Genomic DNA, 19,254 nt, shown 5'->3' with positions numbered 1-19,254 from the left:
GGTGGGGGCGGGGCTCCGCTCGGTGCGCGCCTGGGATGTTTGTGTAAACAAGATCAAGCGTTCAGCCCTCTCGTTGCAAAGTCCACATACTGATGGAATTTAGGGAGCACTGTCTTGAGATTTGCATGGTTGAAATCTCCGGTGACAATAAACAGTCCGTCGGGGTGAGCGTTCTGCAGTTCAGCTCATAGCCCCATACAGTTCACAGAGCGCTTCCTTAGCGTTAGCTGGGGACATGTAAACTCGGTTATGCAAACAGTGGTGAATTCCCGTGGTAGATAAAAAGGTCTGCATCTAACAGTCACAAGCTCCAACAGCGATGAACAGTAACTAGAGACTAGCATAGAGTTCTTGCACCATTCCGTGTTGATGTAAACACGCAAGCCACCACCGCGAGTCTTACCGCGAGAGAGCTGTATTTCTGTCGGCACGAAGCGAGGCGAGCCCGTCTAGCTGAATGGCGGCATCCGAACTCTGTCGCTGAGCCACGTCTCCGTGAAAACAAAGACACAGCAGTCTCTAAACTCACGCTGCGTAGCCTGCTGGAGTCGGATATAGTCCAGTTTATTGTCCAGGGAGCAAACATTTGAGAGCAGAATAGACGGGAGAGCCGGCCGGCTAGGGTTTGTTTTTAGCCTAGCATGGACCCCGCCCTCTTTCCGCGCTTCGCTTTCGCACACCGCTTACGACGTCCTCTCCCCGGCCACCGGCATCAGGCGACGCCGAGGGCTGGAGGCCTGGTCTCCGCAGCAAGCCGAGTAGGCGTAGCGCCTCCTGCAGGTCATCATGCAGCTTGGTTTTTGCATGAGTCTTATATTTCAGTAGTGTCTGGCGATGGTAGACACGAACACCGGTTGCTCCGATGTCCATGTGTTGCAAAAGTCGGACTTTTTTAACAAAAATAGCACCATTGTGGATCCGGAGTGGCCGCTGCGTGCTACCGCACCGCCATCTTGGATCAATCCCAAAGATGTGTGTTAACATGATTTTAGTGGGATAAAATTGCTAACTAACTCTTTTCTGTGTATAGTTATATCCAATTTTACACCTTCGTTGTTATTACGATGTGACACCATAAATCCTAAAATCCTCAGATTAATCAAAATTATGATTTAAACAACTTTACAGCTCAAATAAACTGCTTTAAAAACATTATAAGTTTCATATTTCTGGCTTTAAACCCTCCCAAAATGTGCACCAATCACTTCCATTGTAAGTGCCTCACTGTAACTTAGAGATTTGCTTCTTCTTCTTTTGTTTCTTTTTTTTTTTTTTAAGAAAACGAGGGACGAGATTAAATCATTTTGTGTGTTAATCTACATTATGCCACAAATGCTGTCGATTGTGCTTAACTTCTATTGAACCCAGAATATTTCTTTATGGGAATATTTTGACTCCACCAGTAAGTTCTCGTGCTACAAGGCCTACATGGATTGCCCCACTTTCCCAGTTTATAATCCAGCTCTGGGTCTTACCATCAGTTGCAATGATTATGACATTCTGAGTCTCATTGAAGTGACTTCTCTTGTGCTCCCTGAGAAATGCAAGACGGTCATACACCCTTTCTAGGGCTTTATAAAGATTGGTGCCTATCTTTTTGCCATGGCCTGGAATGAAAAGTTTTACATTTATAATAAGTTGAGGTAAGAAAGCTTCAAGCTACAGTATGTTGTAAAAGGAAATGACTCATTAATAAGTTTTACAATGAACATACTTAAGTGGCTAAACTCTTTTAATTTCTCCACAACATAATCCACATGCTCACTGTTTATGTCTGAAATGGATACGATGTCTTTGGGCTCACTGGCATAAGAGATGATGTCAAACTTCATATTGACTTCATAACTATCCAACTGGAAGATGGAGAAAGCTTGATGTTATTATTCCAAAAGACTTCTGAATTATTTAAACATGAAATTGTTGTTAGAGACACATTTCGTAAATAGTGTTGCCTTCAGGTTATGATCGTACTATTAACATTACAACGGGTCCGCTCTGGAGAATGAACAGTTCATGACCTCTTTGTTTTATTATCTATTTCCGTTATCTTTAGGGTCAAACAATGTCAAAAACTCAAACCTTATGGACAAGTTTAATAATAGCATTTTTTGATTTCTGAAAACTGTCTGTTGAAATGCTTCCTGATGTGTCCAATAAGATGAAGATATTCAGACGACCCTCTGTGACCTTGATGGACCTACCAAGGGATATCTCTAGCCAAAACAGAAGGGAAAAATAATATGTAGATACGATAATAATTACTTGTAATTATTGGACATATAATGATATTGCTTTCAAAAGGTTTCCTTTTCACCTGACTTTTTGAACTTGGGCAATGACACGTCCATGACTGCAGACAGAGATCCTCCCAGGGCCTGAGCAATGATGGCTGGTTGATCAAATGTGTACTGTGCTAAAGAAAGAATTGAACACGTTTATGTTGTGTCAAATTCAAGAGATTACAGAAAGGAATCTCTGTTTCTCTGACTGACCATAGCAGCGTGGTTCTACCCCGCTCCATTCCCTCGAGTCCAAACAGTGTCTCTCAGAACTGCCAAGCATATCCAGGCCTAATTGACACTGATATTGCACTTTAGCTCCAATACGAAAACGTTCTCCAGAGCGCAAGGCCCCTGGAGGGGAGCCCGGGTTTTTGCAGTCCTCAGCTTGAAAAAGGAAGGCAGGTATTATATTGTTATAAAATAATATTTAAATGTGATGTCATTTTTATAGAAATAATGTGTTATTATTTTACATTTGAGGAACAATGCAAAACTGGGGATTATTCATAAGGCAGGCCACAATACAATGTTTCCAAAGTTGACCAAATATTAATCACTATAACAGCTCAGGAGAAATAATGGAGCTCTCATTTCTGTTTATTTAAGCAGTGGCATAGCCAGAAAACGTCATGGTTACTGTCGTAACCTCTGTTACCCTGAGGGAGGGAATGAGACTTTGTGTCGAATGAAGTGATACAAGGGGTCTTCCTGGGATGCCAAACATACCTCTGAACTTGAGAAATGGCCAATGTCAAATTGGCAGACAGAATTTGCATGCCCCGTCCCAGACATATGGGAATAAAGGGAAGCAGGGCAGCGACTGTCAGTCAGGATTTTGCACTAATTAGCCGAGAATAAGGGGGAGGGGGGGGTAATAGGTGCTACATGACTAGCATGGGAGCAAGCCCAGCAGCTGGGACCGTACCGCAGGAAATACGTGAGAAGGGAACTAAGCCCGTGGAGCCCGACCCCAGTACAGAGCATCTGTGACTCATAGTGGGTGTGGACGAGAATTGCTCTGCTGAATTCGCAGGCCAGAAGGCTAGGGAGGAGAACATCCAGGGAGCGACGCTTAGTGGCTAACCTGGGATAGAAGGCGCACTGGATCAACTTGGTGAAGGGCGCTGTGTGCAAGCGGAACACCTGGTAGGTTGTGCCGCGTTACTGAGTTCTACTGGCTCGGACCTGACAAAACATGGGACGAGACCGACTCAACCCTGAGATTGTAGAATCTGGTGAAGGTATTGGGTGTTGACCAGCCCGCTGCTTTGCAGATGTCTGCTAGGGGGGTGCTGTTGGCCAGAACATCTAGAGCTCTGGGTGCGGTCCAAATAGATACGCAAAGCATTTACCCGACACAGCAACGAGAAGGCTGGGTCTGCCTTCTCCCGGGGTTCAGCTTGCTTGCAGGTTCACGAACTGGTCCCCGAAGGGGGTCGTAGGAACCTTGGGCACGTAGCCCGGTTGCGGCCTCAGGATAATGTGAGAATGTGCCGGACCGAACACTGGGGGAAATGCGTACATGCGCAGCCCCCAGGGCCAGCTGTGTGCCAGCGCATCTGTCCCAAGAGGAGCTTCTGTTAGGGAGTACCAGAGTGGGCAGTGGGAGCTGTCTTTGGGAGGCAAAGAGGTCTATCTGTGCCGAGCCGAATCGGTCCCAGATCAGTTGGTCCACCTGGGGTGTTACATGGTACGGTACATGGTATGGTACATTGAGAATGAGCCAGGATGAGCCAGTCATTGAGGTAGTTGAGTATGCGGACACCCACTTCCCTTAGCGGGGCAAGAGCGACCTTCGTGAAGCTGCGAGGGGGCGGGGACAGGCAGAAGGGGAGGACCTTGAACTGATACGCCTGGCCGTCGATCGCGAACCTTAGGAAGAGTCGGTGTCAAGGCAAGATGGAGGCGTGGAAGTACGCGCCCTTCAGGTCTACCGCCGCAAACAAATATAGCTGTCGAACACAGGTAAGAATGTGTTTCTGCGTGAGCATTTTGAACGGGAATCTGTGCAAAGCCCGGTTGAGAACTCACAGGTCCAAAATTGGTCGCAACCCGCCACCTTTTTGGGTACGATGAAGTAAGGGTGGTAGAGACCCTTCTTCATCTCGGCTGGAGGGACGGCTTTATCGCGTCCTTGAGAAGCAGAGTCGTGATCTCTGCCCATAAAGCGCTGGCTTTTTCAGCGTGTACGGAGGTGGAGCGTATACCACTGAAATGAGGCGGGAGACAGGCGAACTGAGTTGCGTAGCCGAGTCGGATGGTCCTGGCCAACCAGTGTGACGGGTTGGGCAGCAAAAGCTTTCGTACTTTCGATCGCTTTTGACGTACTTTTTGACGGCTTCGCGGCGGGGGGGAGCAGGTAATAGCGCATCGGGAGGCAGAAGAGCGTCCAGAGGCTTGGGTGCTGAGAAAATACTTGCAGGGGGCGGGTTAGAGACTGAGGAAGAGGTCCTGAGGAGGCATCTTCGGAACTCGTCAGCGCTGGCCTGCCGTAGCTGAGCAGTCACGGGGCCGGAGGCGAGGGAGCTGTGTCCGGGGAGCCGAGACTGTAGTTTTCGGGCCAGGGTGCCGTGAGAACTGCGTGCACCGGCTGGATGACCCAGGGTGTGAGGAAATCACTCTTTATTGAGAATGTGTAAATTGTGACATGGCTATGAGCGGTGCCACCATTCACTTGCAATGTATGGACCTACAGCGCTGAGATATTCTTTTAAAATTCTTCATTTGTGTTCTGCTGAAGAAAGTCATACATATCTGGGATGGCATGAGTAGGCTTGCCAACTTTCTTCCAGCCAAATACGGGACCTTCCAGTTTTAAATACGGAACACTTTTTATTCCAGCGGGGATCCAGAATGAGATGCTGTGCAAAGGTTAAAGTGGTCCTACTAAAGCTTGTTTACATTAAGGGCTGGACTGGTAATCTGGCACACCAGGCATTTTACCTGGTGGGCCTACGCAATTTGGGGCCGATCAGGAGCGGACAGGCCATAGGGAGAACTGAGCGGGCCGGTGGGTCGGCCGCGATATGCTAAAATGAGTCACCGTTATGCGGAACGGCCCACAAAATGGACAGCGACTTTTGTCTCGAATGCTGTATGTTTGACTGAAAATACAGCAGAAGACATGCACTGATTTTCATTGATTTCCCCGGCTGCTTCTGTCAATTATTGCGTCTGTGTAATGTTTAACAACTGATATCTCACACAACTCACTTGAAAGGTGTGTGTTTCAGGTCCATTTTCCTGATTTGTGAGTCATTCTCATCAGTTTGGGTGTGAGACTAATGTATTGGACAAATGGCATCCCATATGGATTTCGTTCACAACGCAGCTTAACCCCCCGGTAGCCTAATGGTGGGTTCACATACAATGCGAAGTGAGCATTTCGCGCGGCGCCATTACATACAAAGTCAGCGCAAATATGCAAATTCACACGAATGGCGTAACTCGAACATGCAAAATTGTTTCATTCACGCAAGTTGAACTCGAGCGAAAAATCCGCATGGCACATTGTTGCAAAAGCTTATCAGCATTGAGATTGTCCGGATGTCACTGATGTACTGACGTAGTAGCATAAGTAATCTGGAAAAATATATGAAAAATTGTTGTAGTGGTTTGTGGGCACCCAGAATTGTATGACACAACGTCATACATGTACAGAGACTGGACAAAAAAAGACAAATGAGCAAGGAATTGGACTATCTGAAAATATGTGCGTCTACTTGATTCCAGCTATTGGTTGTACTCTCCTACTCTCCTTTTCCGGAAGAGAAGGGGGAATACTCGCAGATTCTCATTACTGACGCAAAGTAATGTCCAGCTATCTCTTCACGTTGTATGTGAATGCACCAGTCTCACAAGAGTCTCATTTGCTAATAAGGTTCTGTTTAGGGTTAGATTTAGTGGTAGGGTAAAGGTTAGGGTTAGGGTTAGGTTTAGGGGCAGGTGTAGGGAATTCTCTAAACAAAAAAACACAGTGTGTGAACATTCAATGCAGCTCTCGCGAGACTTTAGGTAACTTAGGGGTTACCTCTAGATACGACCGTGTTTGACATTTCGTAATGATCCCCAACTGGAAATACGCTGTCATCTCCTTTTCTGTTACCGTGCTATATTTGTAGTTTGGTATAGTAACTATAATGATCACTAATGTTTAGAATAGACCTCATTCACCTTATTACCAGCATCTTTGATATTTTACGAGAATGAAAACAAGGTTGTGAGAGATAGACTTACCGTCTCTTGTGATACAGTATGATAATGATATGCATGATAAGCTATCAAAACTCATGCTGTCTGGAGTTTTTTGTCTACTGAAATTTAATGGAAAGATATCTTTTTAAATCTCATTTGTGGAACAATCCAGAAACAGTTTAAACAACTGTAAAATCCATTAAAGAGACTGTACATCTATCCCGCACAGCCTTGTTGTCATTACCATAAAAAAATCAAAGATGGCGCTGCTGTGAACGTTTAGTGTTTTAATTTCGCAGTGCATGTAAACTGCTCTAAAAGCGCTAAAAACACAAGCATAAGTCTTGCGCGCGCACAGAACAGCGCATCACCCGTTTATTCTGAATAACACACAGACCATGTCATCTGTCTTTAAGTCTTCTATGAAAGTCTGCTCGAAATGGCAGGTAATTAAAGGTAATTAAAAAAGACACATATCAGACAAACAGATTTGGAGTATCTCACTGTGGTGTTAATACATTTGCTGTTTGGTGTTGTTTGTGGTGTGAACATTACACACTTTACCTTTAACATCATTAGTATATAATGTTTAGATAAAGATCTTAAGGCTTATGAATGCTTACACTGGTCATCACACACTGGTGTAGTACCGGTCCATCCACCCCACTGAGTGCAATTCCGCTGAGAAGAGCCACTCAAAACAAATCCATCATGGCATGAGAAAGTCTGCTGTTCTCCAACCTTGAACCACTGTCTCCAGGGCAAAATCTGCCCGTTGTCAAGCTCGAGTTGAGCAGGGCAAAGAACCTCTGAGAGTGATAGAGATAGAAACATAGTCAATGTGGAGACCAAACAAGTAGCATTTGTTGACTTCTTTGAGTTAAATATGAGAAGATACCTTTGCACATGGCATTTAATGTTCTCTTTCCATTTGGGAGCCTCATTCCAGACCATTGTCCATCTTTGTCACAGACTCTTTGTGCTGTTGGATAAGGGTAGTGTCCTACGTCGCAGTGATAAGTCAATATACTCCCCTCCAGTCCTTGATTGGAATAGGACACGGTGCCTCCCTTTATGGACTCTGCCATAGAGCAGTTCTTCTGCGTTTCCTCATAATCTCCGTAATCATTGGTCTCTAGAGTACACAGATATATATGATTCTTTGTCATTCTGGAATTACATGGCAGTGAAATAGATTTTAAGTTCTCTACATTATCAAACAGGAAGTGATAAACAATAGTTTTATTGAATGTGTAAATAACTGGGTGTTTCACATACAACACGGGGGAGAGTGTATATTTTAGCTTACAATTTAAATTTAAGCTGTAACTGGTCACCATTTTAAAATGGTGTGTGGCTCAAGTGCAATGCATAAAATCATGCAGATATGGGTCAGGAGCTTCAGTTAATATTCACAATTATCATCAGAATGGGGAAAAAATGTGATCTCAGTGATTTGGACCATGGCATGATTGTTGGTGCCAGACGGCTGGTTTGAGTATTTCTGTAACTGCTGATCTCCTGGGATTTTCACGCTCAACAGTCTATAGAGTTTACTCAGATGGGGCCAAAAACAAAAAACATCCAGTGAGCGGCAGTTTGGCGGTTTTGTTGTTGAGAGAGGTCAATGGCCAGACTGGTTTGAGCTGATAGAAGAAGAAGAATAATCTTCTAAATAAGTGCTCAGTGTGTTTAGTCTCTCTTAAACAACTATATGCCTAATAATTAAAATAATAATAAAATAATTAGCAAAATCCTGTTTGCATATGTCAGAGTATGGCCGTTACCATACCCGAGTATGGAGGCAAATCTGGGCAAAAATATATGCCAGAGATGCTAATTAAAGATGAAGGACAGACTTAAATAACATAAATATGAACAATGAAAATGGCAGTCAGTGCAAGTCAGTCATGCTAATTTATGGTAACAAGAGGTTACAATTTAGCTCTGTTTCCATCGTAATGGTGACTTCTCTGATTGGATCTTGTGTCTAGATTGTGGGTAGTGTATTTTTTTTTCTATATTAATACTATATAAATAACCTTTACAAATATTTTTACAGAAGCACATACCATCGGCAAACAACCTCAGAGCAAAACTGCCACAAGCTTTCAGCCGGACTGAAGCCAGACCTCACTGACCACTGCCTGCATCATCTTGCTCATAGGATGGACTACACAGCGAATAAACAGCGATCAACTACAATCCAAATAAACAGCTCTGACAACGGATTGCATTTCTTTTCTTAAAATGGAATGCATAGACAATAAATTACTGCCAACTAAAGCCTTTATCAGCCAAATAGCTAAGGATAGTGCAAATGTGCACTTCCACAGTCAATTCGGTATGGACTTCAAAGACAATTGTAATCTTACAATTCAATTAATATCCTTTTGTATAAAATATTGCCCACCAAAAATGGACTCAGTTTACTCAATTAACACATGACTTGTATTACACATAGCTATCTGATTTTGGGAAATATTCATGCTGTATAGCCAGAAGAGAACTGGCTCCCCCAGCTGAGCCTGGTTTCTTCCAAGGTTTTTTTCTCCATTAGCTAACATTTTATGTAGCTTTGGGTTCCTTGCCACAGATGCCTTTTGCATGTTAAATGAACGAAATGAAATGAATGAGGAAATACTTCTGGAACCCAGACGACTAAAAAGTGGGCAGGCACGGTTGCACTCTATTGCAGAACTTTACTTAGAGCAACAGGATTATTGAATGAAGGCATATTTAGGTCGAGCGTTAAAACTAAACTGTGAACGCATCTGCCTCAGTTAAGAAACTTTAAGACAAGCATAACAATATGTAGCATCCCATTTGAACTACTAAATAATGTCATTCCTACTGCCACAAAATAAATGACATTGGTATTTTATATGGATATACTAATAGGATTATGATGTTTTTCCATGATAGTTCATCTTTGATAGTGAATATTTTCAGGCTTACCAATTAACACAAAGCAAGCTCGCTAACTCCCTGGGTGGAACATTCAGACAAGTGAACAATCAAAGACATATAGTAGGCTTTGTGATGCATGAGCTGAGGTCATAACCAGTCAAGTAACTTCATGTTTATGTTGGAGGCATTAATGCACTATGCTGATTAGCAAGACCATGCATAATTACTAATGCTGATGCAGGGATTTTGATGTGGTGGCTGAATTCATGGATATATTTAGAGAAATCTGCTTTGCCAATATTGAAGAAATTCTTACGGTTTCAAGTGAGAGTGCTGTTACATTCAATTGAGGATGCTTAGCACCCTCAAAGTGTGTGTAAGCAGTTTACTTGGGTTCATAAAAGTCATCTAGAGGCAGTGTTTGCCTTTTAAGCAAGTATAAACACTACTAAAAAACACAGCTTCATGAATATTCCTTGAGTTCTTTAAAGTTTACCTTCACATTTCACCTTGGATACCTTTGGTTGCCATTCTCCATTAGTGTTGCAGGTTTTTTGGCTGATTGGGTAAGGTTCAAACCCATCACTGCAGTGATAAATTAGCAGACTCCCCTTAGCACCACCATTAGAATACTCCACCGTACCGCCAATGATGGATTCAGACATGGGACAGGCCTTAGGCACGCTCTCTTCATAGTCATAATCATAGTTATCCGATTGCACTGAAATAAATGAAAAAAGTAGAGTAATATAGCTAAACCTGTTTATTTGTATAGATTTGGAATGTATAGAACTTTACAGCAGATTTTTTATTTTCATTGAAGAAAAAAAATGGCTTCCTTTAAGATGGTATTTACATCAGGGCTAGAAGCGTTCACCATTTAAATGCATGATTTAAACAGCTGGTAATGCAAAAGGTTTAAAAAGTAAAATGCTACAAATTTCAGCTCCATTTGTCTTTCGTACACAATCAAGTATATTATTATAATACATTATTTATCTCTCATTTAACAGCATGATCTTTCTCAGCATTTGTGATAAAATAATTACATGTAGAATATGCACTTGATAATTGCATTTAGTTTTATTATGTTTTTTGTTTGATTGGATACTTCTGGTAATACTTTCACCCTGTGCTATATTGAAAGCACTCTAACAACACATTATAGTTATAGATAGTATAGTTCTATACATACACACACATTTCAAAACAGATGATTGAAACACAGTCTAGTGTTTACTGTGAAATATCACCATTTGTTCTAATAACACTTATTATGCATTTGGACAATGAAGACACAAATTTGTTTCACCAAGTGGAATTGCCGTGTTGTGCTCTTCATAATGCACCACATATTAGCTACTTTTCCACTATTGGGCCAGTGCGAGCCAGGGCTATTGACCAGTTTCATGTGACGTCACTGTATGTTGCCACTGTGTTTCACCGAAATTCCATTTATCTTCATTGTGCTGCGCTCTGTGATGTGGCAAAGTCTGCAATTTATTTAGAAATCTCAGTTATCTATACACGTGTCAATTATATTTCTTACATCTTCTATTCCGATACAATTAAACTGCAAATGCACATTTACCGCATTGTCCTGTAAATAAAACACTGTAATGTGAATATATAGCATATATTTGATGTGTATATGCTAATTTTAGTCAAAGACGTTTGTAATGTGTTAACCAAATCAGAGCAGAAAACAACTTGCCGATCACACATCAGACTTGCCGACGTACAGAGATGAAATCATGGTTAAAATATATTTAAATGTCCGCAAAAGTCAGATTTGGCAATATTTGGACTTTAGACATGAATAAACCTTTCCTGGGATTTGGCATGAATCAAAAGCATTTTTTTTTTTAGGTTTTTCTCTATATTGTTTTAGTGTGTGAGTAAATGGAATAATGCTAATCTGCTCACTCTTTTTCCATTCACCGCCATTGTTTGTCCAGTTGATGGTCACAAATATGGCGGCTGTGGAGAAAAAGTGACATTGTTGAAACAGGTCAGTATACTGGTCAGCCGGGACCAATAGCCTCTGACCTTGAGCTGCGAGACCAAAATCGTTCTGCATTCCCACCAATGGAAAAATAATAATAGTTGGAAGCATTTTAGCATAAGGCTGCAACATAACAAAATAATAAAAAAGAAGGGGTCTGAATACTTTCTAAATGCACTGTATATATATATATATATACAAAGATCTTCTATAGGTGTTGTGACTGGGTTTACTGCTGGCTGATTTACTGTCACCTTTGACAACAGCAGTACTTGTAATCGTGAGGTAAATGGAACCATAATTTGGAACTTGAAATTTTTGCCCCCAAAATATATCAAAATGAATTTTAATTCAGAAATGAAAAACATCTTCATCATAGAAAAGGTGTATTCAATTCAATTCATTGTATGTATTAATTGTATTTGTGAATACTAATAAATTCAGACAAAATGAGCACCAGGTCATTGACGCCAATGTCATTGACACGTCTTTTATCAAGAAAATATTTTTGCGCAATGCATTTACTGGCATTACACATGTTGTTGTGTACTTTTCTTCCATCCACTACATTTTTACATGCTCATGCTACCTTGTGCTTTCTCATTGAAGATTGGGCTTGTAAAGTTGCTTTAGAGCAATTACTAGGAGGTTAATGAATAAATCAATTATAAATCGACTTCATCTTATTGTCTTTTTACTGTCTGCATAAAATTGTATTTAACCAATGTTGCTCTACCCAAAATACTGAACTAAAGTGTGGTTAAAACATTGTCATTTGATTTCAAAATCGACTTTACTGCATTATTGAATTCTATTCAGCACTGCAGCCAGGGGTGTAAAGTAATTGAGTAAAAATACATACGTATTATTTTGGGGGATTTGTACTTTACTCGAGTGCAGTTTAAATTGAATACTTGTACTTTTTCTTAATTAAATTTCCAAAGTAAAAATATTACTTTTTACTCCTTATGATTTTATTTAAACTTAAAAATTACTCATTACATTGTGCAGATCATTTTCATTCATCTTACTGAACTGAAGCCACCTTTTCACTGCATCCAACAAACTACCGATTGACAAATGGCAATGTCGCTTTGCGGCTATTTGTTCAAATATTTGACTAGATCGTATGTGACCGCCAGACTGAATGTATTAATTCAAAACTATGAGCAGAGGTGGGTAATAACGCACTACATTTACTCTGTTACAAAAATTACTTTTAGAGTAGGTTTTTTAAATGGGTAGTTTTTACTCTCACTCAAGTAAATTTGTAATTAAAAATGTTTACTTTTACTTAACAATGGGTGGCGTAATTTTAATTAATGTGTCATTTATTGAGAGATTATTGAATAGGACTTTAAGTTTAGCTGCACACACTGTCACATACTGTCACTCATGCCGAGTCCATCACTGCTGCAGCATTAAACTCTTCAAAGTGAAAAATGTTCTTCGCTCTGCACAGATAAAAAAAGAATAGTTTCATCATGCAATGCCTTCATTTAACACCAAGACTAGTGGATTTTTCAAGATTAAAATCTCAGCTTCAATTTAAGGCAGCACGTCGAGGTAAGTTGTGGCTCTAATGCTAACGTGGGTTTTTCTGTGTAATGAGATGGTAATTTTCAGGGTGATTCTGTAACTGGGCTCTTATGACATTAGTTTAAGTGTACATGTTTTAATCAGTGCAGCAATATATCAGTGCGCTTTCTCCCACATCCCACATGTCATGAGCAGTATTTACGCATTTACTGGAAACTATTGCAGCTTCTTCGGGCGGATTAACTGTATAAATCCATGTAAACATCCAAGTTAAGTGTAAATGCCTTTTGCTCTGCTGTTCGCCTGATTGACAACTGAAGCATGAACAGACAGCATTTCTGTGTGTGCACAGCGAGGGGCGTGAGGCGCGCATGTGAGAGATGTGCTGGCACGAGGTGATGAGAGTGGCTGTGTCCCAAATCATTCACTCAGTCATTCATTAACTATTTCCTATATAGTTAATGGCAGTGAGTGCACTATATCTCAGCAGTGAGTGAACGAAATGAGTGAGTGAATTCGGACACTGACGTATACACTGAGTTAAAATTGTATTCATTGTATTTATTTGTTATACTTTAGTATCTTTAAACTCCAGTACAAGGTAGCGTTTCTGGGTGCATCGCGCCCTCATCCGACCAAATTATCCTACATGTTATTACCGAATATGTAAATCATCCACAGAATTATCATTTCCATTGTGCAGTCACCTGAGTTAAAATAACATCACCTCAGTGAATTATTTAGTAAATTAAAAATTCTGCATAAATATAAATAAAGAGTACATTTTAAAAATGTTTCTGTATGTGTTGCCTCTCTATAGGTTATTATGTTATTTTAATCACATAATGATTTGTCAAAGTAATTTACTATGTTCAGCATGAAATAAAACATTGCAGGAGTGAAGGAAGCCTAACCCTAACCTAACCCTAACTCCCAACTCGTATGTCTTCCCCATTGTGGATTATGGGCAATTAACTGCCGAATGTACACTCGAAATTAGAGTGCATTGTGGGTAAGAATGAGTGAACAAAAGTAGGGAACGAGTGGCTCACTCAGAATTCAGACACTCCTACAAAATGGCGGACACCGGAAATAATGCACTATATAGTGGATAGGGGCGGTTTCAGACACAGCGAGTATTCCACGATCAGGGTTGGTGCCCTACGTAGGCTGCATTCTCTGCATTTAGAGAGCAGTGGTACTGCTGTACAGAACTAATGATCTAAATTCTTTTGACACTGAAAACTGTAACTACACTGAAATAAGAATCCATGCAGGACTTTAAAAGCTATGAAACAGCGAAAGTAGGCATTAATAAAACGTGATCTTTCTTTGGTTTATATTTCAGCATCATATATAATGTCCCTGTGGGACATTTTCATGTTTTCACAGTAATAATTACTAGAAAGGATTTCAAACCTCTCTTCTTATTGACAAATTCATCCAGAGAGCCCTTAAAGTGGTAGTTCACCCAAAATGTTTTACTCTCTAATCATTTACTCACCCTCATGCCATCACAGATGTATATGATTTTCTTTCATCTGCTGAAAAACGTACGATTTTTTGAAGAATTTCTCAGCTCGTTTTGTCCATACAATGCGAGTGAATGGGTGCCAACATTTTAAAGCTAAAAAAAAAAATTTAATAAGTCAGCATAAAATGAATCCATAAGATTCCAGTGGTTAAATCCATATCTTCAGAAGTGATGTGATAAGTGTGGATGAGAAACAGAAACAGATCACTTTCACATTCTTCTTCTTGTGTTTTTGGTGATTCACAGTCTTCTCTGCATATCAGAGAAGAATGTCTAGCAAAAAATGACAAATATTGATCTCTTTCTCACCCACACCTATCATATTACTTCTGAAGATATGAATTTAACTACTGGAGTCTTATGGATTACTTTATGCTGCATTTATGTGCTTTTCATCAAAATGTTGGCACCCATTCACCTGAACTGTATGGACAGAGCAGAGTTTTTCTCTAGTGTTCATTGGAAATTGATGAACACTAGAGAAAACCTGGAAATTGATGTGTTACATACAACAGGCAACATAAAACTAATTTTGCAGAACTTTTGTTGTAACATGATTCTAGGACAGGTTGCGAATGCCACTGGAAAAATATGACAGTCGTCATAGACAGTAAAAAGGTGACTTAAACCAATCAAATTTAACAGCATTGCACACAATCTCTCTTGATTTCATTCTAGCTAGAAAAAAAGTTACTTTTTACATTTTAATACTTTTTTCTTTAACGCAAGTATATTTTGGCAAGAAACTTTTAATTGATACAAAGTTTTACTCAGTATCCATAATTTCACTTAAGTATAATTTCTGAGTAATGTTTACACCCCCAACAACAGCAAAGATCTTACAATTACAATTTAGAGATATTTAGAAATAAATGATTTAGTGAAAAAAAAAATTGTGTGTTTTTCTGAAATCTGAAAGAATATTCTTGCTCATGATTGTAGCCGATTTCTGATCTGAGAATAGGTTTTTTTATTCCTGTGTTTTGAGGTGGTGTCATATGGCACTTACCTTTGCATATAGAGACAAACAAAGAAAACGTGATAAAACAGGCAGTGGAGTAGTGCATGACTAAAACTATTTGTGCTGGTTTCGCTCTTAAGTTCTTCATAAGTTTCTTTTTACTCTCATAAATGGGGTGCTTTGTTAATTTGAACCTTTGTAACTCAGATATTTCAAGAGTGATTAAACATTAACATGCAGTTTTGAGAAAATTGTGAAATACTATACGAAAGTCAATTCTCAAGCCTTGAAAAAGTTGACATGTTGGACTGCTCAGATATTCAGAAAGCTTTGAAAATGCCAAAGAGTCACTGTTTACACTCTTCAGCAGATGAACCAACCAGTAAATGGCTTACTTATTAATTAACAGTGATATTTATGCAACAGAGAAACTGGCAAGCAGCCATCTTGAAAATTTGGTCTTGTAACTTTCGTTCTAGCAGTTCTATAAAGATAGCTATTGTGTTGATGTCAAAGTGTAATTAGCTAGCATTTACAGGTTATAGAGCTGTCAAAAGTCATCATGAATATTTTAAAGTGTTCAGGTGATGTCATTACAACTGGAAGCAGATTGGGGAGATTTTAAAACAAGAGTACTTCCTTCATAAATACACAAGATCCTATCTTCAACTCTGGATGTATTGATATGCTGATTTTTTTTTAGCATAAACTGGTACGGGGGGAGGGGTGCATCTGTATTTGTAAACACACACATACAACCACATGTAAAAGTGTATTTTTTATTTTATATTCCATTTACAACCATTTTAATCACATTTAACCCTCTAAAAGATGTATGGTGACCAATTGATTTTAAAAAGTACAATTGTCATTTTCTTTAAATATATTGGGTAATCTGTACGCAAATCGAGGTACACTCAAAGAAGTATTGAATAGTTCTCAAGTTATTGTCTCTAGACTCCATAAAGTTCATTTTCTGTAACACTTTACTCACCAACCTGTTTCCATGTTTGTCTATGTGTTAGATTCGTTTTTATGTTAAGATTAGCAATAAAGTCTTCTATGTAATCAAAGATTATGTTGACTGTGGTATATGATGATAAATAATCTCGTTACTTGATTTTTCAAAGATCTGCGCACCTAAACTCTATATCTAAACTATATCTAAAATGTATGATCTTTTTTCAAATAAGCCATGAGAATAGTATTACTCCAAAAAGTTAATCATAATTCCCTTATTAAAGATAATTCCTTACGATAGAATTTGTGAGCGGATACAAAAAGCCGTTCTATCACATTTTAATGGTGGAGAATCTTTTTTAAGATTTATAATCTGATCATTTGTCATATATCCTTCTTATAATTGTGGTCTAACATGGCTAATTCCATTATAAATGTCCTACATATTTGTCAGATATTCCCTGTTATCTTTTGTTTTTGTGATTTTATGTTGAAATTCTTGTTTAGTTCCTGTTTCCTGTTAGTTTTTGTATGTGGATGTGGATTTAATTGGAGATGTTGACTTCTGAGAATCCTCTTAAAGAGTCAGTGCCCCTGCCACGGCCAATGAGCTGGAAGCCTCGTCAGTCCCAGAGCCATCGTTGCCAACATCGGTCATCCCGAGGAGGAGGAAAAGAGGAAAGGCTTCTGTTCCCCAGTTTCTGCATGTACTCTCTTCCACGGCTCCATCCCCAGAGCCTTCCACAGCTAAATCTTTCAGGTATGACTGCCTTTCTGTTGATGTTCATACAAGAATAAAAAACAATTATAATAAAAAAACAGACTTCCGGAAAAGGGTAAGTAACCAATGTAACCAAAGTAGCGCAGGAGATGTCCTGCGTGCGGGATCTTCCCGTTTTCTCATGTGGCAATGAAGTACTGTGCGCAAGTGTCAATAACGCACGTGCGAGTTCTTCCTTTTTCTTCGCGTAGATTTAATCTATTGCGCGTGCGAGCGTCAATAACGCACACGGATTAATGCCGTTGAAATCCCTTCATATATTTAGTTAAAGATACTTCAAAGTTGTAATGTTCATTTACACCCCACAGCTGATCTTTTGTAAGACAATCAAGTATATCCCATATAGGCGCAACAAACTCCCGATCAATTTGTCATTTCTAAAAATAAAACTAAATCACAGCACCACATTTCTACGTTTACAGCTTCCTGCTAATTACCATATCTCTCCTTCCTTCCATGTGTCCTTGCTGAAACCCGTCCACCTGGCGTCTGGCTCTGGAACCACGGATTCTGAGCCTCCACCTCCATTGGAGGTAGATGGAGCCCCAGTGTATACGGTCAGAGAGATCATGGACTCAAGACGACGAGGGTGCCAGATGCAATACTTGGTGGACTGGGAGGGTTGCGGACCAGAGGATAGATCATGGGTAGCTGCCAAGGACATATTGGACCTGTCCCTGAACCAAGAATTTCATCATGCCTATCCTAATCGTCCAGCACCACGACCAAGGGGACGCCCCAGCAGAAGATCACCAGGAGTTGTTTGTAGAGGGGGGTTCTGTAACATCCGAGGTTGTTACCCCTCCTACCAACCACCAGAGGGAGCCATCTCCCGAATACAAACTCTGTACTGTTTCTTCATTGGTTTCTTCCTGTTTGAAATATATAAATGCCATGCTGTTTCCACTGTCACATTGCGAAATATTGCCAGTTCACACTGCCTTACCAAGTGTTTTTCCATTGCACGCTGCCTTACCAAGTGTCTTCCACTGCAACAACTTTTTATAAACCTGCTCAATCGAGAACTCAGACTCCACTCTGGAAAAAAGTCAACGCCTTCTGCTGGACAAAAATAGCATCAACACACTGGGCTGTAATATTATGGATGGGCTGTCTTCATTTATATTCCATGTGGCTTGATAGGGAATGGAACATATAATAGGATGCAGATGGCGCAAAAACCGGAGAAGGAACTCTGAATTAAATTGCACTTTACACACCCCATTAGCATTTTGCACTTGCAACTTCACCATAACATTTGCGCCTAGACTTATAATATCAAAACTTTATGGCCATGCCCAATGATTTAAAATACGTTAACTGTGCTAAAATATATTTAACAGCATTAAACATTTAATTAAACTCAAACTTGATAACTCATTGTCTTTAGCAGCTCTACAACTTTATACACATAGCTATGCAAAACATCGGCATTTACATTTCAACATATAGCAATACTTATCAATGAAACAATGGCACAAACATATAACGATACATGGAGCAATGCAGGTGAAATGGTTCAAATGAGCTTGGATTGTTTACCATCCATTGCTTTTGTAAAAGGGGCAAAAACATCTATCGGTTTGGAGCGGAACTTCAATCGATTGCCCTTTGAAGGTCTCTGCGTTGTTCTGTCTTTTCTGAGCACTGAAGTAAAGCAATTATTATTAAATTACACTTTACAAATTGATTCTGTTATTAATTTTATCTGACTCCAATCTTATATTAATCTGACTCCCATTTTAAGTTGACCTCTAATTTAGATTAAAGCTCTAATTATTTTCTGATCATTCTTTTAATATAACATTTTTAAGTTATTGATTACTCTAAATCCTCTTCTATTCATTGTCCTTTCGATCAATATACATCAAACAGAGTCTTTAAATGGCTTCTCCTACCCGGTTATGTCCTGGGTGGTTTCTCCTATATTAACGCTCCAGTATAATTCAAACTGAGAGTCTTTAAATGGCTTCCTCCTATATTTAAGCTCCAGTATTGATATAAATGATTTCAGAGGAATACAGAATAAATCAAATAATAACAATTTATTTGCCAGGTAGGATCAAAAACTTAAGTTTTTTTTTTCAA

At 39.8% G+C, this 19,254-nt stretch overlaps 1 protein-coding gene across 1 annotated transcript in view; it reads right to left on the bottom strand.

The window, feature by feature from the left end:
• si:ch1073-280e3.1 (complement C2) overlaps positions 1-15,561 on the bottom strand; it is a 42,936-nt gene extending 27,375 nt beyond the window's left edge. Inside the window, exons 1-9 of the mRNA XM_052106869.1 lie at positions 15,474-15,561; positions 9,883-10,107; positions 7,375-7,611; positions 7,100-7,285; positions 2,493-2,666; positions 2,315-2,413; positions 2,080-2,213; positions 1,715-1,853; positions 1,476-1,607 (exon numbers count right to left, since the gene is read on the bottom strand). Coding sequence (XP_051962829.1) covers positions 1,476-1,607; positions 1,715-1,853; positions 2,080-2,213; positions 2,315-2,413; positions 2,493-2,666; positions 7,100-7,285; positions 7,375-7,611; positions 9,883-10,107; positions 15,474-15,531 — 1,384 coding nt within the window. The 5' untranslated portion in view covers positions 15,532-15,561. The remainder of the gene's footprint in view (positions 1-1,475; positions 1,608-1,714; positions 1,854-2,079; positions 2,214-2,314; positions 2,414-2,492; positions 2,667-7,099; positions 7,286-7,374; positions 7,612-9,882; positions 10,108-15,473) is intronic.
• Positions 15,562-19,254: the final 3,693 nt, after the last annotated feature.

The sequence above is a fragment of the Xyrauchen texanus genome, chromosome 36, assembly GCF_025860055.1.
Source record: "Xyrauchen texanus isolate HMW12.3.18 chromosome 36, RBS_HiC_50CHRs, whole genome shotgun sequence".
Taxonomy (NCBI): domain Eukaryota; kingdom Metazoa; phylum Chordata; class Actinopteri; order Cypriniformes; family Catostomidae; genus Xyrauchen; species Xyrauchen texanus.
Note: the sequence above shows the minus strand (reverse complement) of the source record. Positions and strands in the feature narration are given on the sequence as shown.